Genomic DNA, 27,216 nt, shown 5'->3' with positions numbered 1-27,216 from the left:
TAAGTGTTACAATGACAGATTCATCTTGTTGTACTTTCTATTCCATTATGGGGGTGTCCATTCCTCCAAACTAGTCAAGTATTAGTCTCACAATCTACCCCCCCCCCCCCCAACCCCCCACCCCCTCCATGAACCATGGACTTTGCCGTTGGTGGGGGGGCTTGCGTGCCTCAGCAATACAGGTTGCCGTACCGTATGTGCAACCACAACGGAGGGGTATGTGTTGAGAGGCCAGACAAACATGTGGTTCCTGAAGAGGGGCAGCAGCCTTTTCAGTAGTTGCAGGGGCAACAGTCTGGATTATTGATTAATCTGGCCTTGTAACACTAACCAAAATGGCCTTGCTGTGCTGGTACTGCGAACGGCTGACAGCAAGGGGAAACTGCAGCCGTAATTTTTCCCAAGGGCATGCAGCTTTACTGTATGGTTAAATGATGATGGCGTCCTCTTGGGTAAAACATTCCGGAGGTAAAATAGTCCCCCATTCGAATCTCCAGGTGGGGACTACTCAAGAGGACGTCGTTATCAGAAGAAAGAAAGCTGGCTTTCTACGGATCGGAGCGTGGAATGTCAGATCCCTTAATCGGGCAGTTAGGTTAGAAAATTTAAAAAGGGAAATGGGTAGGTTAAAGTTAGATATAGTGGGAATTAGTGAAGTTCGGTGGCAGAATGAACAAGACTTCTGCTCTGGTGAATATAGGGTTATAAATAAAAAATGATAATGCGTGTAGAGTTTGACAGAGCACTGAAACACCTAAGTCGAAACAAGGCCCCAGGAGTAGCCTGACGAAACTCTACCTACTGGTGAACAAGGTGTATGGAAATACCGTCAGACTTCAAGAAGAATATAATAATTCCAATCCCAAAGACAGCAGGTGTTGACAGATGTGAAAATTACCGAACTATCAGTTTAATAAGCCACAGCTGCAAAATATTAACACGAATTCTTTACAGATGAATGGAAAAACTGGTAGAAGCCGACCTCGGGGAAGACCAGTTTGGATTCCGTAGAAATGTTGGAACACATGAGGCAATACTGACCCTACAACTTATCTTAGAGAATAGATTAAGGAAAGGCAAACCTACATTTCTAGCATTTGTAGACTTAGAGAAAGCCTTTGACAATGTTGACGGGAATACTCTGTTTCAAATTCTGTAGGTAGCAGGGGTAAGGTAGCAGGGGTAAAATACAGGGAGCGAAAGGCCATTTACAATTTGTACAGAAAACAGATGGCAGTTATAAGAGTCGAGGGACATGAAAGGGAAGCAGTGGTTGGGAAGGGAGTGAGGCAGGGTTGTAGCCTATCCCTGATGTTATTCAATCTGTATATTGAGCAAGCAGTAAAGGAAACAAAAGAAAAATTTGGAGTAGGTGCTAAAATCCATGGAGAAGAAATAAAAACTTTGAGGTTCGCCGATGACATTGTAATTCTGTCAGAGACAGCAAAGGCCCTGGAAGAGCAGCTGAACTGAATGGACAGTGTCTTGAAAGGAGGATATAAGATGAACATCAACAAAAGCAAAACGAGAATAATGGAATGTAGTTGAATTAAATTGGGTGATGCTGCGGGAATTAGATTAGGAAATGAGACACTTAAAATAGGAAGAGAGTTTTGCTATTTGGGGAGCAAAATAACTGATGATGGTCGAAGTAGAGAGGATATAAAATGTAGACTGGCAATGGGAAGGAAAGCGTTTCTGAAGAAGAGAAATTTGTTAACATCGAGTATAGATTTAAGTGTCAGGAAGCCGTTTCTGAAAGTATTTGTAAGGAATGTAGCCGTGTATGGAAGTGAAATGTGGACAATAAATAGTTTGGACAAGAAGAGAGCAGAAGCTTTTGAAATGTGGTGCTACAGAAGAATGCTGAAGATTATATGTGTAGATCACGTAACTAATGAGGAGGTATTGAATAGAATTGGGGAGAAGAGGAGTTTGTGGCACAACTTGACTAGAAGAAGGGATCGGTTGGTAGGACATATTCTGAGGCATCAAGGGATCACCAATTTAGTATTGGAGTGCAGCGTGGCGGGTAAAAATCGTAGAGGGAGACCAAGAGATGAATACACTAAACAGATTCAGAAGGATGTAGGTTGCAGTGGGTACTGGGAGATGAAGAAGCTTGTACAGGATAGAGTAGCATGGAGAGCTGCATCAAACTAGCCTCTGAACTGAGGACCACAACAACATCTGCTTCACTAAATTCTTTAATGTGTTTACATATCCACGTGTACCTGAGATTTGGTTACCGTATTCTTTCGCCCTCCAAGTTGTCCAGCTCAATTTTTAACTTCTTAGGTAAGTTTACTTAGTGTGTTTCTGCATCAGAAAGTATATATATTATTCAAAAGAGTGTATCTTAGAAGATACTTCGTGTTCTTGTTCCTTTAAATCAGACATACTTCATTGAAGTTATTCTGTCTTTCTTCATGGGAGTGTGTTTGGCTTATAAGATTTATCACACTTTTAATCACTTTGTCTACTTTCTTACTATTTTCTAGTAATTCTTCTAATTTCCCTTATTGCAATTTTTTTAATCCCCCCCCCCCCCCCACACACACACACACACACACACACACACACACACACACACACACACACACCTCTTTGCAAATCACTACGTGGGAACAACAACAGAGCCACGTCACTGCCACAGCTCTCCCAAGAGCACTAATGTGGCACATGTTTTCAGGCAACAGTCCAATGAATATCACGTGAACAACTTGTTGCTCTAGTGCTGACCTCTCATGGTGATTCTGAGAACTTTTCAAACCACCCTCGTATTAGTAGTTGCACTGCATTGCTATTGTGTTGTTCATGTGCACAGCAATATCTCTATAGTCAACTGACCAACCACTGCGCTCCCAAGTGATGCTGTGCTGCCGTCGTGTTGATTGACTGGTGCCAGAAGTTGCAGCTGCCCTTGTAGACTCAGAATCAGGACACAGAGGTCTTATATTTTGTCGACGTAAATTATATATATATATATATATATATATATATATATATATTTCAACACACAAATATTTCTTGACCTGATTCCTGAAGTCAACTAATCTCATTTCTCTATTCTGTTGTAATAATTAACACTTATATATATTTCAACACACAAATATTTCTTGACCTGATTCCTGAAGTCAACTAATCTCATTTCTCTATTCTGTTGTAATAATTAACACTTACTTGGTTGAATTACTTATTCTTCTTAAATATTTTCGCATTGGACTACAGTACAGTGTGTGCTTATTATTGCTGTTTAAATAGGTTGTTCTAGGCTACATCGTATTTTCGTGTGTTACTTTTTTGGAAATTCTATTGATAACTACAAAACTCTGTCAGCACCTCATCCGTGTCCTGTCACAGTTGCCAAAATGTAACGTTAAAAAAAAAGGCCTCACATAATGTAACTAAACGAACAACTTCAGTAATGATCTGTCATCCTAATTCTCTCATGAGAACTTTTACTTTGATTTTTTTCTTACAGTCACCTTCTCATGTTTTCTTGATGCAGTGTACTTGCTGTGCTGTGTCTCTAATTGTGCCATGGGACTTCTTTGCTGCTTACAGTGTGTTGAGGGCTGTAAGAGAGGTTCAAATTATATAAATTAGCTAAGAAATTGTGTAATCACTTCTGTGTCCATGATTTACAATGCTAGGGGACAAATCTCTTATTAACTTATATGCTTGAACTGTTTCTCAGTGCGAAACCACTCTCATAGTGGACTAGTATAGAGTTAGTGAAATATTTTGTTAAGTATCTTCAACTGTCTTTACGTTGTCAACAGAGGTACTTGCTCTTGCCTTCCAAAATACTGCCAAACTGTGATGCCAAAGTATAAATGACCATCATCTGCAAAAACAAGTATCAAAACGCCCACAGTGTAAAAATTCTGTACCTGTGAACTATCTAAAAATAGCTTTATATTAACACTTTCTTCTGATGTGAGGAAGAAATGGAACAATGGGTTTTCACAGCACTGGCACTGCCACTTTGAAAGTCTGTGATAACAATACCTTTTCCTGAATTTAACTCTAAGCACTTTACCCGGCGCCAGAGTCCTTTCGTTTCATTAGAACAAGCCTGTTTCAGTTGCATTGTGACGGCTGTTGTCAAAGAAACTTTTGGTGAATCGGTGTTACATGTGTCTATTCTTTCTGGATAATGTGAAATTACTTTATCAGGGAAGAAAGGAAAAATTCCTACTCTTCTGAACTCAGATATAACATTAATCTAAGTGATAGTTGCCTTTTCAAAGGCTGCTTTCAACCACCTAGGAAATTTGGATTTTGCTACAACCCCTCTGTTCTTCCTTTTCTGGTCGTGTAGCATTTTTCTCCAGGCAAGTTTTAGTGGCCTGAAAAAAGCCCACATCAAGTGGCTGACACCGATACATAGCGCTTGGTGTATTGAATGTAATGTTCTTGGCACAGTTTAATTACGTTAACTGATGGATGACTCGAGAGATTGTCCTTTTAAATGTCGGGCATAAGAGATGACTTCATGTGGTGTGTGTACTGTATGACCTTCCGTACACACACCCGCAGATTACTTGACTTGTCGCTCTAACGAAGTAGGCGAGTGTCAGCAATATGTCTCGTGGTCTTATCGTGGCGTGTTTATCTTCTGCCGTTAGGTCAGACGATAGAAATGCCACTTGCACGCTTAGAGTAGCAGATTGACGGTGACCAACTTCAAACAGAACTTGATTAATTTTCACACACATTTATTAAAATAATAAAAAATATAGACATTACGTAACTTGATTCTGGATGTTGTTTACAACTGACAATCCGAAGTTCCTTTGGTCTTGGTACGTTAATCTTATTCTCACATATCTCTGATACTTGACAAAGTGGCTGTACATTTCTCTTCATGGCTATGTACAGGAATATGATAATCTTATTAGGCGCAGACTGAAACTTGACTATAGACTGGTACAGACAAATGCAGACTGGTACGGACAGGTGCAGACTGACTAATCGGAGGTCTGTACACTCGTTATAATACCTCGCGCATTCAGGTATCACTGCGCGAGCGTGATCCGCGAGGAGAAAAGGTTCTACGTTAGCAGCAATCTCATTGGCTGCGTTACATATTAATACGCGGATCGGCGGAAGCAGAATTTGGTCCGTCTCTAAGACAGCGCCATCTCGTAGTGCAGAGACAGATGAGCGCTGCGCCTGTGCTGTTGTGCTTAGCGGGGCGCGCTCTAGGGAGAAAGTTGTGTACGCGCTGACTACGCGAAACTATGTACACAACACTTGAATAAACCAGGCTTCATATGTTATTAGGGTACACCAACCACTTTGATTCCTGTTATAACCTGCACCACCTAACCTCCTTCAGTCCAAGTACCGTAGAGGTATTTTGCCCCATAAACTGTGTGTGGTGGGATGACTGCCCCATCACCAGCACTGTTATGATTACAGTGATGCTTGACTTAAAGCCAGCCACAGTTCTTTTGGAATGTATTGTACCTCACTTCACTATTACCTTTACTTGTCCAGGACCATTGCAAAAATTGGTCTCATCATACTTTATGATGTTGGAAGGAGGAACACCATTCAAGGACACTTAAAGGTTCTTAAAATAATTACTCGAGGTTTCTCAAGTAACTGCTGCCCCTCGCCCTCCTTGAATTTTCAGTTACTCTAACCATTTGTTCCTTATTTCTTTTCAGAAAACTTTATACTCACTTGCAACCACATCAGTTGTCACGAAATCTTTTTTCAGTCCACCTTGCTCAATTTAAAGATGCTATGTGATGTCCCTAACATAATTATTCCTCAAAAGAAACCCCCGTTTTACACAACACAATGTGCCTTCAATTAGATTTTTCTTGTGTGTTCTTGAGTTTGTCATGTGATGTATAAGGAACTGAATGCTGGACTAAAGCTTAGTAAGCACTTAATATTCCTGATTTGACAGACTTTGTAGTATTTAGAAGAAATTCTGGGTTGTTGTTGGATTTCCAGTTAGATTCTTGAACCGTCTTGTATACTCACATTATAAAATTCACCCTACAAAAATGTAATTTTGTAATTCGGCATGAATAGTGTCTAACTTGTATCAATAATGAACAAAAAAAAAAAAAGCAGGAGCACTTGATGTTCATATGCGAGTAAAAATAATACTGCTTACCAGAACTACATGATGCCAGCAGAAGTTTTCATGCTGATATGTTTACTTCACAAGTGCAGGACATGAATTACATATATACTGACGGTGCCATTAGTCTGTATCGCATGCCCCAACATGCCATTGTTGTAGACAAATCAGTCAAGAATTCACAACAGTGGTCATTGGTGTTCTTGTTAAGATACCTCACTAAGATACCCAAATCTTGAAAAATAGGTAAAATATCGGATTCGTGCCACCTGATCATATTCGCTTTATTTTACCGTACTCTGAGAAAGTATATACTTAATTATAAGGAAAAAATATATCTAAAAACAAAGATGATGTGACTTACCAAAAGAAAGCGCTGGCACGTCGATAGACACACAATCAAACATACACACAAAATTCTAGCTTTCGCAACCAACGGTTGCCTCGTCAGGAAAGAGGGAAGGAGAGGGAAAAACAAAATGATTTGGGTTTTAAGGGAGAGGGTAAGGAGTCATTCCAATCCCGGGAGCGGAGAGACTTACCTTAGGGGGAAAAAAGGACGGGTATACACTCGCGCGCGCACACACACACACACACACACACACACACACACACACACACACACACACATATACAGACACAAGCAGACATATACATAGGCCTCTGTATATGTCTGCTTGTGTCTGTATATGTGTGGATGGATATGTGTGTGTGTGTGTGTGCAAGTGTATACCCGTCCTTTTTTCCCCCTAAGGTAAGTCTTTCCACTCCCGGGATTGGAATGACTCCTTACCCTCTCCCTTAAAACCCAAATCCTTTCGTCTTTCCCCTCTCCTTCCCTCTTTCCTGACGAGGCAACCGTTGGTTGCGAAAGCTAGAATTTTGTGTGTGTGTTTGTGTTTGTTTGTGTGTCTATCGACGTGCCAGCGCTTTCATTTGGTAAGTCACATCATCTTTGTTTTTAGATATATTTTTTCCCACGTGGAATGTTTCCTTGTATTATATTCATATCATTAATTATAAGGAAAGTGTGACAAAGGGCTGGTGAAGTGACATCACTAAATAAATAAATCAAACACAAAGCAAGAAAGGGAGCTGAACTGTGGTCTAACATATAAATGAAACTGTAGAGTTCACTTGGAATAACGAGCACATTTTCTTAAATAGTGGTGTGAGTTGGTCAGTACAATCTTGTTCGGTCGATAATTAGAAATCGCTGAAGGCGAAAGAGCAAGTTTTGAAGCAACTAGTATAAAGCTGTTTTTCAGTGTATCTGTGTGTGTGTGTGTGTGTGTGTGTGTGTGTGTGTGTGTGTGTGTTTGAATTTGTTGGTAAATAATATTCTCAGTTGCTGTTAGTACTCTTAAGGTACCTTAGTTATTTGAATATTTGTATTCCATCTCCCCAAAGTAAAATAAAATGGACTGTTTCATAACTAATTGTACTGAGTACCCTACTGGGTGCCACCAGTTTTCCCCTCCCATCCCTCATAAAAAGGCGTATCTGTGGGTTTGAAACAGTTCTCAGACATGAATGAAGTATTACTGTGGATAAAGCAAAGCTATTGTTTTAAAGCATAAGACCTCGATTTTTCCATGTTGTTATTGTGGTATGTGAACATGAATTATCCAACATGTACATTTGCAGCGCACACGTGCTGTGGGCTACTGTTGCAGTCGCATTTTGTGCTAATGAGGCGTTGTTGCCAATGTTCAATGTAATTGATCGGCATTTTCATAATAGCATCCTTCAAGAAATTATGCATCATTATGCTTATATATCAGCAAAACAGTTATAGATCTCCTTCATTTTCTGCAACAATCAGTATAAAATATTTAGATGAATGTATTATTTAGACATTTGTCACATATATTAGAATGGTACTTTGTAATTAGTGTCATTCAGCAAAAGGTTTGCCATTGTTTCTAAAGAAACACATTCATGGAAAAATGTGGCGAAAAATTGAATACAGTTCATATTTTTTGTCGTCTGAAATAGCTGAATTCCGTTTCAAAACCAAGTTAGCATGAAATATTTATAGGTTTCTTAGGTTTTTGTGGGTGCTGTACACACACACACACACACACAAAATACATAACATGTTAGAAGAGCACCACCATAATTTTTGGCGAAGTTGCAACATTATAGGATCACTTCATTGTTAACATAAACATCTTTATCAGTTGTTTTACAGTGATTAGTGGCTGAACCCTCCCCACTTCCCTCAATTTCTGATTCCTTCTTCCAAACATTCTAAGCCATCTAAAATAAAAAGATTTATGTGCCAAGGAGTGCTTAAATAATTGTTTAGGGAGGACGTCACCAAGCAGCGGTGAGGAAGAACCACCACCAAAGAAGGCAAAGCCAGAAGGCCTGCTTGGTAATGGACCAGGAGCTCTTCCTCCTGGATCTGTAATGCCAGGTATGATGACACCACACCCTCAGGCCCCTATGCCACCACATATGGGACCTATGGGACAATTTGGACCTCCCATGGGACATCATATGATGGGACCTATGGCACCTCATATGGCACCACCATTTATGGGACCAGGGTAAGATGACTATCTTTCTTTTTCTTTCCAATTGATGCTTGTTTTAGTTGTTGGTATTCTATCTACCTTCTTTCATTGTTACATTTTTAGTGGTATGCCAGTGATGGGACCCATGGGGTCCATGGCACCTCCTCCAGTGAACATGGGTATGAATGCATCAGTAACAACAACTCAAGCAGCTCAGAACAAACCACTGTTTCCAAGTACTGCCACTGTAAGTATATTTGTTATTATGTTACTCTGATAGGTATATAACATTTCAGGGAAATAGTTTTAAATGAGAGAAAGGTACCGTAGCGAGTGGGGATGGGTGATCATGGCATTGATACTTACGCCGTTATGAGAGACAGTACAATAAAATCAATAATGGAGGAAGAGGACAAGCTGTGGTAACAAGATAATAAACATATACATATAACACGTCAGCCTCAGTTGCAAATAAAGATAATAATGTTCTAAATAATGTAATGGCAAGGGAGATGTTCCTTTCCATTGAAGCAAAACCAAAAATATGTAGCTTAAGAATTATTGAATTAAAAGTTGTGAAGTGTTGAAGAGGATTTCTTTCTTCATCAACAGTTCTGAAGCAAGGATTTGTCAGAGGAAATACACTTGTAATGCAAGTGACAGAATGCACTTTTGAGGCATTGCTGTTGTGTTGGTCATGACAGTGTAGTGCTCCTTTGGCTTTCTTGTGTCTCGAAAGCTTAGTAATAGACATACTAGTGCAGGTGGCAAAATATTATTTATTTGGTCAGGAACGGGTTTTCGGCTTCTTGGGTAACCACAACAGAACATCACAACCACATATCAAATCGTGTGCGACTTATTACAGGTGACAAGATCCTCATAAAACTTTTTTGTTGTAATTGGAAGGTTATGATTTCTGTAATGATTTTTTTAATAATTTCTTTTGGAAACACTCTCTATCTCATTGTTTTATGTATCTTCTGTATCTGTGTAAGTAATACAGCATCTGCATAAGTCACACATCATGTTACATGTGGTTGTGACATTCAGTTGCCACCTGATGATGGCTTTGAAGCTGAGAGCTGGTTTGTGACCATATGAATAATAAACAACAGAATCAAGAAAGTGCTACATACTAAATATCACTGCACCCCCCCCCCCTCCCCAATACCATCATTCACAGCAACTTGCCAACATTTTAGACACTACCATTGTAAATGACTACACCTTCTTTACTTTGCAGTCTATGCCATTGGGAGATGGTGATTGCAATTTGTTCTTAAACAGTGATAGCTCTAGAATTCTCACAGGATTGGTCCATTGCATGAAACAGGAGATATAGTACTACTATTGTAATGGGCTAGTTTCATCAGTTTGATGGATGGGAAATATCCAGATCCTAAAAGAGAATTGTTGGAAGTAAGATCAACTTACCATAGATAATTTTTGAGTGTATTCAGAAACAAGTATAAAAGATTTTGCTGTCTCTCTAAAATATTTTAGGGACAAGAAAGGCTGTTTGTGTCATACACAAGTCTTTAATCAGTAATCAGTGACTCACCTTATTAGAAACTTGAGCATTGATGTAAGCAAATAATTGTGGATTGAAATATTCTCCACTTTCCGTATTGTAGATTTTTTGTCCATGTTATCTCCGCAGGTAGTACAAAAATATACATGAATGCCTGACTCACCTGAGGTGTTTTTTACATCAGATGTATCTCAAAACTCTTGTGATATAGGATGTTTTGGCCACACACACACTCACACACAGTCTTCTTTGCTGTATTTGTTACCTGTTACACCTTCTCAAGATTTCCATTAACTTTAACACTCCCTCTCTCGTGGTGTTCTTTTGTCTACATTATATACTCTATTTGTTTGTTATGTCAAGTAGATTTGCATCTGATGTAATGCTCCCAAATGGCACTTACCACCCTTTTTATCCCTCCCACCTTTTCGTAACTCTTTTGAGTAACATGATTAGAGAGACCAACCAGGTTTGTAAAAGTGGTCACAAAATCTGAGTGACAATAAGAAGAATGGGAATTCTATAAAGATAGGCATTTTATAACTGGTGGCACACAGATCAGTACTGCTGATACACATGAATGAACTCCATAGAGAAAATGACTGAATTATTTATTATGTAATTGAGAAAACCCCTGTATGTATGGATCGTGACAAAGGACAGTGACATGTTTACATACAGCAGATGTGAAGTGTTTGAGAACAGCAGCTGTGTCGACTTGGTATTTTATTGCTGTAAACTTCATTAGAAAGATAGACAACGATTCCAGTGAAGAAAACTTCGTGTATTGCATTGTTGGAAAACGCTTGGATGGAGTATGTTTAATTATGGATAAGCATAATTTTTAACTTATTGATAGTTGTCAGGTAAATTGTATATTGATACAACAAATCATTATATGTATAAATTTATGTGTTTGATTATAAATATTGGTAACTTTTATTGATGTGGTTTTTCTTATTGTACAAACCTTTACGTTACTCACTATCAAGAATGATATCAATATAATGGAAGGAAACATTCCACGTGGGAAAAATTATATATAAAAACAAAGATGAGGTGACTTACCGAACAAAAGCGCTGGCAGGTCGATAGACACACAAACAAACACAAACATACACACAAAATTCAAGCTTTCGCAACAAACTGTTGCCTCATCAGGAAAGAGGGAAGGAGAGGGGAAGACGAAAGGAAGTGGGTTTTAAAGGAGAGGGTAAGGAGTCATTCCAATCCCGGGAGCGGAAAGACTTACCTTAGGGGGAAAAAGGGACAGGTATACACTCGCACACACGCACATATCCATCCACACATACAGACACAAGCAGACATATGTCTGCTTGTGTCTGTATGTGTGGATGGATATGTGCGTGTGTGCCCCTAAGGTAAGTCTTTCCGCTCCCGGGATTGGAATGACTCCTTACCCTCTCCTTTAAAACCCACTTCCTTTCGTCTTCCCCTCTCCTTCCCTCTTTCCTGATGAGGCAACAGTTTGTTGCGAAAGCTTGAATTTTGTGTGTATGTTTGTGTTTGTTTGTGTGTCTATCGACCTGCCAGCGCTTTTGTTCGGTAAGTCACCTCATCTTTGTGTTTATATATAATCACTATCAAGAATAATATTTTTTTCCCAAAACTTCTGTTAGTGTTCTAAAATATGTTGAATACATATGAAATAATGATTTTTTTTGAATATTTATGTTTTTAATCAAACATTGTCTACAGTAACATAACTAATTTCTGATGCCAGTAAACAACTTGTAAATGTTTTCTTTATAAACCTTCCTCATTAGCCAACAACTTCAGTTACCACGACTGCTACACCTGGAGGAACTACCACCACAGCTAATGCACCCATAGGCCCTGTGAAACCCACATTTCCAGCCTACAGGTAAACAGTTAATATAAGTTTGTAGTTAGTATCGTGGTACACAAACTATATGATGCAGTTTATAATTGCAAATTGCATCAGTGTGACTGTCTTGGTAATTTGTATTCAGAAATTATCTGCTTGTCATTATTACTGGTAATGTATACAGAATTTTCTCTCTGCAGTACGGCAACGACTCAGAGCAGTCAAACTACGGCTTCACCTGCTGTTAATGAGAGCCCACAAAAGGTTGCTCTTATCAACACAACTGGTGCCTCAAGCAAAATTATCCATCCACAAGAGGATATTTCCCTTGTAAGTAGCACAGTGATTAAGGTGTAATTTGCATTTATGGGTAATGAAAATTGGGCACGGGATATAGCTGTTCCAGGAAGGGATTAAATCATTATTCTGTGGCTAATTGTGTGATTGTTTTTTGTACATTTTTGCGGAGTGTTTCTGTCGATATTTCAGCTTTGCTTTAGTATGTAACAGTCTCACACAAGTGTGTTGAGCCATTTTTACAGAGACAGAAACTCATACATTATTTGTCGCAACTTCTGTAAGAAGGTTGGGGGCAACCTCAATTCATACATTTGCTTTTGTTGTCCTGTCATGTAAAAGTATGTGTTCATTCAGATGCTTTAAAGTTATCATGTCATTTTTAAATGTTGGTGGTTACAAATAGAAATTGCATAGACAAGTAAAATTCTGTTGACATTTTCACCATATCTGCATACATGCATCTGGAATAGCATCTGCTAGTCTGTGATCTGTAATTGAAAATATTGTAGTGTAATAGGTCAGAGAACTAGTGAACTGTGACTCTGTTTCACAAAGCTAATGTTTTTCAGATTAGTCAGCAGGAGCAGCTTAAATCAAATTGAGGGAAAGGAGGGAGGGGGCACTTAAATTGGATTTGCCCAGTCTTCAAGTGAGATATCAGTACATATACACTATGTGATCAAAAGTATCCAGTAATCCCCAAAAACATGTTTTTCATATTAGGTTCATTGTGCTGCCAGGTACTCCATATCAGCGACCTCAGTAGTCATCAGACATCATGACAGAACAGAATGGTTCCGTTGAAATCGCAGACTTCGAACGTTGTCAGGTGATTGGCTGTCACTTTTGTCACACATCTGTACGCGAGATTTCCATACTCCTAAACATCCCCAGGTCCACTGTTTTCGATGTGATAGTGAAGTGGAAACATGAAGGGACACGTACAGCACAAAAGTGTACACGCCGACCTCGTCTGTTGACTGGCAGAGTCATAATGTGTAATAGGCAGACATCTATCCAGACCATCGCACAGGAATTCCAAACTGCATCGGGATCCACTGCAAATACTAAGACAGTTAGGCGGGAGGTGAGTAAACTTGGATTTCATGGTCAAGAGATTGCTCATAAGTTACACATCACGCCGGTAAATGCCAAATGACGCCTCACTTGATATAAGGAGTGTATGGACTATTGAACAGTGGAAAAATGTTACGTAGAGTGACAAATCACGGTACACAATGTGACGATCCAATGGCAGGGTGTGGGTATGGCGAATGCCCAGTAAACGTCGTCTGCCAGCATGTGTAGTGCCAACAATAAAATTTGGAGGCATTGGTGTTATGTTGTGGTCGTGTTTTTCATGGAGAGGGCTTGCACCCCTTGTTGTTTTGCGTGACACTATCACAGCACAGGCCTACATTGATGTTTTAAACACATTTTTGCTTCTCACTGTTGAGTAGTAGTTTGGTGATGGCAATTGCATCGTTCAACACGATTGAGCACATGCTCATAATGCAGGGCCTGTGGTGGAGTAGTTACACGACAATAACATCCCTGTGATGGACTGGCCTGCACGGAGTCCTGACCTGAATCCTATAGAACACCTTTGGGGTGTTTTGGAATGCTGACTTTGTGCCAAGCCTCACTGACAGACATCGACACCTCTCCTCAGTGCAGCACTCTGTGAAGAATGGGCTGCCATTCCCCAAGAAACCCTCCAGCACCTGATTGAACAAAGGCTAAGGGTGTGCGAACACCATATTGAATTCCAGTATTACCAGTGGAGGGCGCCACAAACTTGTAAGTAATTTTCAGTCAGGTGTGCGGGTACTTTTGATCACATAGTGCACATGTCTCATCAGCAGGCCATTGTTCAGTGCATGTGTGAGATACTTTGTACCAGTGTTAGTGTTGTTTTTCATTTGTGTATTGATGTAGGAAAATTAGTTGTCCCATGTCTCTCTATAAGCCTAATCTTCCTAATCATAATTACAAGCTCCCTGTGTGAGAAGAGTGATGGTGGCAGCAGAATAGTCACCCAGTCTTCCTCATATACAGGTTTCCTAAATTCATCCAATATGGTTTTGTGAAAACTGTTGGCTTTCTACCAAGGATTCTTGTATAATTTCTCCAAGCATCTCTAATACACTTTCATATCACCTGCACTGAATTGTTTTTAACCTAGCTACATGTCTTTGAATGTGTTTGGTATTGGCTGTCGTGCATATTTGATAAGGACTCTAAAATTGGTCACACTGGTGAAATTGGTCACACTGGTGTCTTGTTCGTAGTTTCCTATAGAGGTGCACAGCACTTTCCCAGAACCTTTCTAACCATTCTGTCTTCCATTTGCCTTCCACAATTCTGATTTTACCTGAAAACCCATGACATCACTTCTTAGTATTACCCCTTAATATTTGCAAAATATGATGTGCTGAAAATGTTCACCATTTATCTTGTAAGTAGACACTATTGAGTTCCTTGTCTTTGCAGATGGCTTTATCTTGCATTTATCCATATTTAGAATGCTCCTATTCATTACACTCTAAGTGAAAATTTTGTCCAAATCTTTCTGCATTTCCTTACAGTCATACGAGACAGTACTTCCTTAAAGATAGCAACATCATCACTGAACAGTCTTACAGTGGTGCTGATCATTTCTGAATATTATGAATGCATATTGAGAAAATTAGAAATCTAGTTACACTTCCGGGGAGAACATCTGATGTTACTTTTACATGTTTAACATTCACCAGCCACTGTCATGTACATATTCAAATATCCATCACACCAGTCATATATCTATAAAGATACTCTTCATGATTATATCACCATTACTAGTCAACAATGTGGTACAGTGTTCAACACCATATTACAGTCTACCGGTTCATGAGCATTTGATATTGTCTATGAATAAAACAAGTTGTCTCATTCAAAAGGTGTTTTCTGAATCTATGCTGATACTTTAAGAGAAGCTTATTTTTGTTCTGGAACATTGTAGTTTTTGATCTTAGAATAAGCTCTAGGATCCTGCAGCAGGTGGACTTCAGCAATATTGATATATAATTCTGTACATCCAATCTGTTACCCTTTTTGTATTATTTTCCAATGACTCTGCTGCTTAGGAAAATCTTGATGAATATGAGCTATGAAAAGAACTAATTCTGCAACATCTGTAAATCTAACTGGAATCCTGTCATGACTTGATCATGGGGTTGTTTTGAGTAGTTTTAATTGATTTTGAGTATGAGGGTGCTAGTATCAATATTTCTCCTTTGTGAGTCAGTGAAGTGCTGAAATATTGGTACAGCAGTATCCTCATACGTAAATACAGTTTGAAATGTGGAATTTAATATTTTTGCTTTTCGTTGACTGTCTTCAGTTTCAACAGCAGATGAAGCCACTACAGATACAATGGACCAGCACTTCTTAGGATTTTCGGATAGATCTTTTGTGAGGCTTATGCAGTGAAAATTATTGTACGTTTCACACACAGCCCCTATTAATTCATGAGTTGCTACTGTGTTTTCTGTATTACCAGTGTCTATCATAGTGAAAGTGTAGCAGTCATGTTCTCACAATTTTCTCCACAGTGGTACCATTAAGCTAAGGTGGTCTTTGCCCTCTTTCATTCCTTTACATGGTGTTTATGTATTGGTAGTGCAGTTTGTAACTTCTCTCAGCTTCAACCACAATGATTTTGTGTTTATGGCTTATCTTTTACAAGGGGGTACCCAGAAAACCTGAATTATTTTTTAAAATCTATGTTTTCAGTTTTTTTTACAAAACATCCTTATCCACCTCAAAATACTTTTGATTACAACTAATCCATTTGTCCCTCTGATGCTTCCACTGTTCAAAACATTTTTGTATAGTCATATTTAGAAATGTCTGTCAGCTCCTCCCTCATTTTATCTTGACTTCTGCAGTGTTGTCAAATTGGTGTCCTTTCATGTCCCTTTTCATGCATGGAAATAAGAAAAAGTTCCACGGAGCCAGGTCAGGCAAGTAAGGTGCATGGGGCAGCAGAAACGCGCAAATTTTTAGCCAGAAACTGTCTAACAGTAATGGTTGTGTGTGCATGTGTGTTGTCGTAGCAGAAGAACCAGTCTCCTGTCTGCCACAAATCAGGTCTTTTTTTTTATGAACACTGTTGCACGCTCTTCTTAAAATTTACAAATAAAAAGGTTTGATTGACGGGCTGACTGGGAGAACAAACTCTTAATGAACTATGTCCTTGACATAAAAAAAGCAAATAATCATTGTTTTGATATTTGAATGGAATTTTTTTGGACAGGGTGATGATGTCTGCCAGTGGCTTTGACCGTTGCTTTGTTACTGGGTCGTAACCATAGCATCATGGCTCATCACCAGTAATGACCTTTGACAGAAAATCTGGATCAAGCTGTTGTTTTAAAGCAGGACATGTTTGAACTCAACATTCCTTCTGATTGTCACTCTGAACCCAAGGAATGAACTTGGCAGCAACCCTTTTCTTTTCCAAATATTCCATTAAAATTTGCTGAACCAAGCTCCAAGATAACCCACTAATCAGCAATGTTTTTTTATCCTCTGATTAATAAGCTATTTGTGCCTGTTGTAAAACCAGTCCTATCCTGGCATTCATGATGACCCTTTATCTTTTGCGGTCATTGTTCCTGTAATAGCATTGTGAATAATAATCCCTCTCTCAATGGTGACGCTCTCAAAAAGGTTTAAAATATTTCTTTCGTATTTTGTTTGTCTGATTTTAAGCTTGCTGCTACTAATGTCACTGTACATAGTGCTGATGCAATGGGATCTGAAGCACTACTGACAGTTTTTAACATTCACTGTTTGATATCAAATCTGGTGATGCACTACAAAGTCAAATACGCATGAACTTAGCCAAACAGAAGCACTTAAGGAAAAATTAAAGCAAGAACAGTGCACAGCTTTTAAATCTCCAGTTGCTAGAATTGTCGGACATTACAGCTTCTAAGCTATTTGAAGTGGGAGTATTTAATAGCAAATCAAACAATTTCTTACCAAAGTAATCACTGAAATTTTAGATATATCTAGAAAAAATTAATTTGTATATAACTTGTCTCTTTTTCGTGTATTCAACTTTCTGCAGAGATGTGGCTCGACATGTAAGCAAAAATAGCATGCTCTTATAATTAGACTGTTTCAAGAAAAAATGCTCATGTTAAATATCTTTCCAAAGCCTAATTCTTTCTTCTTCTTTGTTTTCTAATTCTTCTTAGATCTGCATCTTGGCTAATTTTTTTTGTGTTTTATTGAATAACTACACTATTGAAAGGATGGGGTGCTACTTACCACATATAGGTGGCATTGAATCACAGACAGGCACAACACCTGAACTTACATCGTTTGATTTTGCGTTTGTACGGAAGGATATTAGTTTTCCGTGGATCCCCAGAATCTATGTTTGGTTCACATAATTGTATTAACAAGTACATGCTGCATTAAGTGAAAAATGTATCTTCATTGGCACACACACACACACACACACACACACACACACACACACACACACACACAGTATATGGAATGTAAAAAAAATAAATATTTATGTAAATATTTGTACTTGACAATGAGAATAAATTATCGAAATGTGTTATGCTAAGCATGAAAAAATACTTAACTGGTGCAGTGTTTCATTATTTACACCAGAAGCCATGTGGATTCTAAAGAGAGCAAAGGTGTCACCTAGTGCTACTAGTGGCCAAACGACAACAAATGCGAAATACTGGCAGCAATAAACTTCACCGTGTAACATTTGTAAACAGTGCTTGAAGGTCAATGCCATACTAGTGTCATTTTATGTCAATTTCATCAGTTTTTTCTACAGGGAAATTGCTTCATTAAGCGTAAATCGTGGAAAAAAATAATAAACGCAGATGCAAAAACAGGTGCAAATTGACATTGTAAACATAAGAAATTTAACAGGTGTGATAAAAAAAGTTGTAAATGGCAGGAAAACGTTAATTCTGGGAATGTGAAATCAGGGTTATACTGCATTTCATTACTATCAAAAAGAGGTCTACAAAGATGGATAGTTTCCATCACAGAAACAAACAGTATCTGAGGTATGTTGATACTTAATTGCTTCCACAGAAAACATGCAAAAGAATCTTTTTTTTCCCCCTTTTCTTTTTGTTAGCAAAATAAACAGCAACATGCTGAAATATAGCGCAACACTAAGAAACATTTCATGAGTGTTGCTAAATGTTCCTTTAGTAGAAATAGCTTTTAGCTATGCATGTTTACCAAAAGCTGCTTCCAAACTTTATGGCTCTCTTGTCAGAAGCAACAGTCTACTGTCCCAACTTCTCTCAGGTTATACAGGGTGTACCAAGAGGAACGGTCAACACCCAAGCATATGATAGGAACGATCATTCAAAGCAAAATAATCTCATAAAATGTGCTCAAAAATGTATGCGTGAAGAGCTATGAACACTACTACTTCTTTGAAACTATGAAACAAATCACTTACTGCAAGCTCTATGTTTTACATATTTTGGGAGGAAGTAGTATGGACCAAAACAACAAAAAATGTCTAGTGAAAATGGGCTCTAAAATGCATGCCTTAAGAGCTACAATCACTTGTTCAGTAGAAAAGATTTTTCACAATAGCAGTGATGGGCAAGTGCTTGTAACTCTTCAGGGATCTATTTTAGAGCCCATCATTACTGGACTATTTCGTTTCGAATTAGCGTTCGTATCCCTTCATATTGACCATTGCTCTTGGGACCCACTATATATTATTGCTTCCAGTAACCTGTTTTGATGATTGTGGAATCAAAGTTGAATACATCGGCTGCTTCCAGTAAGGTGTAGACTGAATAGTTTTGAAGAGGTTAAGTATCAAATTAGCAAAAGTAGTTCCTGAAATCGAACGTCTTTTGTAACATTCCATAGAAGTGAAACATTAATCCTCAGAAATCCAAAGAAGAAATTTGAAACATTTGAAATAAAGAATTTTACAAATCCAGTGAACAGATAAAATACAAAATACTGAAAAGAATATGCAAGGAAAGAAATCTGTGTGGAAGACATGTTCCAGAAGAAAAGGCAGTTACTGTGGCATCTGGGAATAGTTAACATGGTGTTGGTAGTAGGTAAAGCAGTATTGACACACCAACAATAGTGTAAGCAGAAAAATTATTGAAGAAATTTGATGTAATTATGTGGAGATTATAAGATTCACAGAAGATTGGGAAATATGGAGGAAAGTGTCAGACCATTAGAAAGATTGATAAAAAGAAAGTTTCTGAAATGTATTTTCTGACAGCGTAGCAAATAATAACTGCAGATTTATGAATAACTATATTATTATGTAAATATAACTTGTTTCACTTTATATGCGTGTATAAATGTTATCTTGCTGTTGGATTGCAGGAGGAATACCGTGCAAGGCTGCCTAAGTATCAACGTCAACCACCACCCAAGACTGTAGATACGTCAACATCTACTCCACAGACAAGTGCAGAGGTAATTGCTACATATAGTTAACACAAAGATTATGATTCTACTATGAAACTTCTCCTCCTCCTCCTCCTTCTCCTCCTCCTCCTCCTCCTCCTCCTCCTATCCACCCCCCACCCCGCCTTTTTTTTTTTTTTTTTTTTTTACGGGCTATAAACTTTAGTTTCAGTGAGGCTATGAGGCTCAGGGGTTTCCCTGTAGGAAACCACCTACAGGGTGTGATTAAAAAATATAGTGACTAATTTTATTATAAACAATGTAATGAGCTTACATGGAATTTGAAATTGTCTTCTTCAAAGTACTTTCCTTGGCTGCAAAGCTCTTAGCTCAGAGGTGAATCCTTGGTTGGAAGCATTTCTGGAAGGCTTATTTTGGAAGGGCATTCAGCTGCTCTGTCATGGCCCTCTTAGTGTCAGGAATGGTGTCAAAACATTTTCCTTCAAATATGCTTTTAATTTTTTGGAAGAGCCAGAAGATGCATGGTGCTAAATTTGATGAGTAAGGTGGATGCGGACAGACAGACAGACAGACAAACACTTTTCCTGGCCAAAAACTCGTGATTCAAAAATAAAGTGTGGCACGGCACGTAATCATGATAGAGGAGGAATCCATTAACCAATTTTTCAGGTCTCGTACGTTGTACATAGTTTCACATTCACAGATGTTGCATGCACCCTTGTGAAATTTGCCATTTACAGTTGTTACCCTTGAAACGAAATTTGATCGCACTGTGCCGTCAGTATTACAGTATTGGAGAAACAGAGAGAGTATGATTCTTATATTTGATTTTGACCGACATGCCTATACAGGGCAAGGAGATTTGGGGGTTTTCTGTTGGGAACTGGAAATTTTTGTCTCAGCGTCACACACATAGACCCATGTTTCATCTGCTGTTAATGTTTTGGACAGGAAGTCTGGATTTGAATGAAGATGATCCTTCAACTTCGTGCAAATTAATACTCAATTTTCCTTTTGTTCATCACTAAAAAGGCTGGGAACAAATTTTGCACTCATCACATTCGCAGACAGTTGGTTAAAATGCTTTGCACGGACCCATGTGAAATGCTAAGTTTTTTGGTAAGGTCTCAAATAGCTGAGAGAGAGAGAGAGTGAGAAAGAGTGGGGGGGGGGGGGGGGAGAAGCTTTTCTTTCTTTCCCTTTCCCTATTGCGCACATTGCATGCACTTCGCTTCCATTGTTATTGCAGGATCTGTGCAGAACAACTAATTTTGATATTCAACCCTTTTTTTTTTTAGTTACTCGCAGGCGGTCTACACCATCACATTGTTTACATTTCATTATTTCCTATATCAGAAATAAGATGCCCACATCAGCAATAACAACTCCACTACAGACAGCATCACTGTTAATATAACATTTACAGGTTTAGGAATCTAGCAGTGTAACCACTATACACTATCAAACAGAAACACTGGAAGCAAACATTTTTCAGTTCTTGTGAGAAATAGTAATGAATTTTCATTAATTGAAATAAGGGGCATAGCAGCGTACATGGTGTCAACTCTGAAATTTAGTATATAGGGGACATTCCTCATTCCAAATACAATAACATATATATCAAAGTACTTAGAACAGGCTGTAGAAATTAATAACATTATGGAAAATTGATTTTCCATTATTCACATGTATCCAGTCCTGCTTATTTCTTCGAATTATCTTCTGTACTGTAGCAGTTCTATGTATGGTTTGAGTTTCATCTAAGGTCCAAGTTTCATTGGGCTATGTTATTTGGCAGTGACACATCATGAGAAAGTTACTTCTGTCTCTAATTTTGCACACTATTGTGCATTATGATGGTATCTAACACAGCTATGGGGCCGTGTCAACTCATCTGTACCTGCGCCAACAAAACATGGCACTACACAGTTTGCATTACATCGAGTGAAGTTGACTACATTGCAATAGCGATGTTGCAACAGTGGTCTCTACACACATAGCAGACAATAAGTTTTCTGTTCCATCTTGTAATTGTAAGCTATTGAGAAATAACATTATATATAAGAATTCATTTTTGGCTTGCTACCACAATAAGAGCAAATAAACGACCACGTAATAATGTCTATATAATTATAACGAAACACGTGCTTTCGATAATGGAGCAAAGAAATACAGAAAATAAGCATTTTGTTATGACCCATATTTTGAAAACCATGCAGTACAAAATTTACAAAATATGTAATAACTGAAACTGTAACTGCTTGCTCTACATCTTATGATGATGTTGATGATGATGATGATGATGATGATGATGATGATGATGCAATAAATAATTGATATTCCTAGCTTTTCACTCACCATTTTATGGCAACAATGGTACAATTCGATCCAGCTCCCCATTGTTACTATAGATGGAATCAACGCCAAAACCAGCTTCATGATTTTCATCACAAAAACAAATAACGAGCCACGACATCATGCACATTTTCTAACAGGACTTTGCATTCATGTAGTGATTTGTAAGGGAAACCCGTACTTCTCAGCATTATTTTTAGTGACGTTCTCACCCCTGAGAAGTTCACTTTCTTTTAGTGACACTGTCATAGGATTCTCTTTCCAGCTGTAGTAACTGTAAGTATGTCTCTGAATTGGACCAGTCTTAAAAGAATCCAAGTCGATGACAGTGTGAGACTGCTTTTCCTCTTTCCAAGAGTCACTAAAAATACATTATATGATTCATATGGCTCCGAATTGTTAGGGCTCATGTCTACATCTTTCAACTTTTGCAATAACACACCCTTGCTTACTACTCTTCCAAGAACTTTTTGATGTCCATTCCACAACTTTATTGGCAGGAACTGATGGCTTCCCATTATTACTTGGGTATTCTTTCTCCTTCTCGTAAGACTCGAGAGTTTTATCAGAATTTGCTGAACCACCATGTATGAAAGCACAGCGCAACGCAAGCACATGGTAGAAGCGATATGCAATGCACATTGTTTATGTTCACACCAAACAAAACCAGCCACATGGGAGCTTTGACATCACGACTGGCAGTGATTACCATGCTGAGATTGGTTCACATCCCACACCTAGTGCCCCTTGCTTCTCGTTCTTCACTTGTCAACGTGTTTCTTTGCCAGCTTGAAACGCATACGTCAAGTGCAAAGTGTCAGCAACCTGGGTATAGGCCTCCCTGTTCTGCCATCATGGATTTTGATGAAATTTTGTGTAAACATTCACACATGTCCCCAATGAACATCAGTAAAGTTTAACGTACATCAAGATAATATTGGCAATGATGTAGTAACTTGTTTGATACCATGTGCAGAGGGAACATGAATTTCTGGAAAATTTGAGCTGTTGTATTTTGGACAATGTTTCATTGAAAGAAATTAAATTTGGCCATTTTGTACAACTTTTTGCGTTCTCTTAGGAATAATACTGGAAAGAATTTTACGAATCATAGTCGGCCAGAAAGTTTTAGACAAATTGTCCAAAAAAATTTGTCCCAAAAAGATTTCAAAGTTTGGCATCTTATACCTCAGCATGTAGTAACCTAACACAAGGCTCTCTGTCTCATTTATGTGCCACATGCCAATAGTGAATACTGTATTTATCCTAGTATAAGACAACCCTGAATTATTCTTACTAATCAAAATTACGAACTTTTATTGACATAAAATATCTTCCAAAAATTTAACATTACACATACTCTAAACTTATGCCATGTATTTATTGTTTGCAATTTGATAATACAAGGAGAAATGAAAGAAACAAAAAGAAGTTGATCACATTAATTTTTATGCTCACTGGCTTTTTCGTTTACTTAGCCTATTGTATGTGGTATCACTACTTTTATCATCCTACCAGGACAGCTGTGAAATTGAAATCTTCATTGTCACAAATATTTGGCTATTTCTTCCGAATGTGTTGTGATTTCTCAGGTGGTTGTTACAGAGGGACCTACTGCTGTTTTTTTTTTTTTTGTAAACACACAGCTGATTCCATTCCCATACTGATGTGGGAATGTTAAAATGTCTCTTACTTCCATACTCCCTGTCTGCCTGCCGTGCTGTCATTGGCTGTATAAAACCAGCAACTGATATAACCCCAAACGTTCCCGTCGTACCTTACGGTGAGCATTGACAAGATTGCTGCAGGAAACATGTAAGTATTCCACTGGCCCCAATCCAAACTTGCAGCATTTCCTGCGGAATATGAGTATTTGTCCAATTTTAAAGTCAATTCAATTCCATGTACAAATTGATTGAGGCAAACTGCAATTTAAACATAGTAGACATTCATAAAATCTCAAAGTACACAGTATAAATTCCTGAGGTTGGCAGCATGACAAAATTTCTGCCTACTCAACACTTGGCTCCCTGCACTCAACTCAGTTAAGATGGTGTCACTGTTTCCCCTTCAATGTTCTGTAATGCTAAGTTTGAGCAACAGTGAAACACAGATGCAATATCTTCTTGGGTGTAGGTCACATGTAACAACAGCAACTAATGCAGAAATATGAGATTGTAATGACAATTCAGTGCAATTCTCGAACTTTCGATCGTCTCTCGATTTGGTCATGGCTGTTGGTGAAAACTGATTAAAAGCTGGTAACATTTTTCCTCTGTAATCTTGAACCGTGGCAGAATTTCTCATTAGCAATGCACTTGATAAATCATTAGTTTTTCATAACCAAATGAAATACTAACTTTGGTTCAGAATGATGCATTGGTTTTTGAATGACAAGGTTTTCGCCTTCGATGTTACCTTAATGTTTAAAAAAAGCATAAACACAGGTATATGGTGTTCATACATGTATGATAACTTTTATTGCAGACCTCTTCAAATAGAGCAAAAGCTTATAAGTGGATAGAATTTAATGCTGTTTCCTCCTGTGTTTCACAATATTGTCAGTTTTTAAGCAGAGCATTAGATTGTTGCTGTGGCTAATTCGTAGTTTCTCATGTATCCATCCCGTGCGCTATTGCTGCTAGTCAAATGTCATGTGGTTTTTCAAGTGTGGTCAGTACTGGCTCAAGCGAGGTCGATACTGACTCAAGCGCTTCAACATATCGTGAAATCCCAAGCCTATTCAGACATAAGTGTTGTTTGCTAAGCCCCACTCTTCACAATTCTTCAAATTAAATTTGTATGAAACCTCAATAGTGAAAGCTTCATTTCTAAATGTAAGATGACCTGTATCTGGTGGACAGTTTAAAAATGTTGACCTGAGTAGCAGTGATTTAATCTGTGAATATAATATGACCTCATATTTTTTTGAATAACGAGTGTCGGAAAAAGCTTTGATTTATAATCGGGTAAATAATGTAAATGAAGTGCAAGGATAGTGATGATGCAAAAAGACAAATTAACCGCATTTTAAAAAAAAAAAATACTGTTTTGTGTAACTTTTCAAACTTGTCTCATTAGAAAGACCATGGTTGTAACTACCAAAAAAATTTCATTGTTCTCGCAGACTAACAATGCTAAATAATTTGAATCAAAATTGGACGTGAAAATCGTGGAATGAAAAAAGAGCAAATTTGGAATTTTTATATCTCATGAAGTAAACCAATGCTGACCATGAAACTTAATACACAGTAGGTCGGTAACACAAGTACGGAGAATACAAAATTTTCACTTTTTCACAAAAATCATTACCTTTTTGGCAAATTATTAGATTATTTGGGGAATAGTAGGTGAATGCTCTAAAAAATGTGATGCTGAAGATATGTGAGCTTGTAATTTGCTTCTCGTTTACCTACAATAGCACAAATTAAGTCAACAAACAAGAATCAGTTGTTGGTTTGGTTTATCTTTTGCATGGATTCAGATGTTACAGGAATGGAAACAAGTAAGAAAGCTCCATACCATTATTCAATGTGTAATTCGTTTATAGGTAGAATACATCTTAAAGGTCATATGGAAAATGGCAGAAAAACTATTTAAATGAATGTTTTGAGGTTTCAATGCATTTTCGATTGGTGAGGAAATAAAATGGCACAATTTTTTATTGGGTCACAACAAAGGAATTCGTCTAACAACTCATGTACATTTCACTGTAATGCTGGTTTCTGAAAAATCCTGCGCCTTACCTAAATGAGCGTCAGCAAGCAGTTCGACATTCGAAAGTACCATCAATAGAGGAAAAATTCTATAGTGACAAGTAGTAAGAAAGGGGGGGGGGGGCGGATACAGTTTTTGCTTTTGGATAATTCATTTAAACCTCTACATTGCTGAATGTAGTTTTTAAACTAATTAGTACTATTAGTTGCTCAGGCACAGTAAATATAATGTTCAAAGGGAGAAGATGATACACCAACATTGCCATTCATTATATGATTTACTTCTCATTGGCACTATTTTCCTAAAGCTTGTGTCGCAACATAAAGATATCTGAGGCCAATATTAATTTATAAGCTTGCAACTGGGCTGTTCTCAAGATATAGAATATTTCTGCTTAGAAGTTATTGTTGAGGCCTTGATATGCACAGAAAAGTTTGCTCAGTTGACTTTAGATGGGAAATGTTAGTCGTACTGATGATAACTTGTGGACCTGAGGATTGCTTCTATCAGAAGAAGGTATGAGGATGGAGGAACGGGGACAAGTATCATCGTAGGAAAACTCACCCTATACTGCAGAGACTTATTGAGCGAAAGGAGAAGAAATAAAATATTGCTGGTATTGACAAGATTTGAAGAACTGAGAACTTGTTAGTGGAAGAGGTGGGAGCAGGCAAAGAATATATTGTAATGAATCAGAACATGGGGAATTAGCAAGATCGTCACACCACAATCAAACTTTTGTAATTTTTTGTATTTAGGTGTCTGAAGTTCAGAACTCAAATATAAATTTCTCAAAGCAGTTCAATGCAACTCTCAAAAATTCTGCTCAAAATTGACTTCTGAGGTTTTTCAAGCAACCTTAACTCACTAAAGTGAGGATGACTTTTCAATGGGCCTTGTGGTTCAGTTGATAGCACTCAAGACTTGTAATAGTTAGAAACCGCTGATTTGAGTCTCATTTCAATTATTAGTTTTTATTGTTGTTGCGTGCACCCACCCCATGGAGGGCAGCCTGATTAGTTTTTATGTTTATTTCAGATACCTATGTCATTTAAATATGAAGTACGTCAAGTACGTGCTAAGTAACACATCTGATTATAATTTTCTTTATGAAAAAACATGAGAGTTCAAGGGAACAGTACTTGCTATCTGTGTGTGTTTACAAACCATACAATACATGCTTTACTATTAATTGGCGATGGTTTCCTTTATTTATACATTTTATGTAGACTTACAGAGTTACGGCACAGTAAGTGAAGGAAATAGCTGTGCAGTGTGTAATTAGAAATAAGACGACGTCCATTTTTCATAAAAAATGATATATATCTATTAATTAGCATAATGTTGAGGACTTCCATATTTAAATGAAATAGGTATTTGA

The 27,216-nt window shown here is 38.0% G+C and overlaps 1 protein-coding gene across 1 annotated transcript in view; it reads left to right on the top strand.

Moving 5' to 3' along the window:
- Positions 1 to 27,216, top strand: part of LOC124789712 (BUB3-interacting and GLEBS motif-containing protein ZNF207-like) — a 73,436-nt gene that overhangs the window by 27,203 nt on the left and 19,017 nt on the right. Inside the window, exons 4-8 of the mRNA XM_047257163.1 lie at positions 8,421 to 8,664; positions 8,755 to 8,878; positions 11,953 to 12,050; positions 12,215 to 12,344; positions 19,719 to 19,811. Coding sequence (XP_047113119.1) covers positions 8,421 to 8,664; positions 8,755 to 8,878; positions 11,953 to 12,050; positions 12,215 to 12,344; positions 19,719 to 19,811 — 689 coding nt within the window. The remainder of the gene's footprint in view (positions 1 to 8,420; positions 8,665 to 8,754; positions 8,879 to 11,952; positions 12,051 to 12,214; positions 12,345 to 19,718; positions 19,812 to 27,216) is intronic.

Source organism: Schistocerca piceifrons, chromosome 3 (genome assembly GCF_021461385.2).
Source record: "Schistocerca piceifrons isolate TAMUIC-IGC-003096 chromosome 3, iqSchPice1.1, whole genome shotgun sequence".
Taxonomy (NCBI): domain Eukaryota; kingdom Metazoa; phylum Arthropoda; class Insecta; order Orthoptera; family Acrididae; genus Schistocerca; species Schistocerca piceifrons.
Note: the sequence above shows the minus strand (reverse complement) of the source record. Positions and strands in the feature narration are given on the sequence as shown.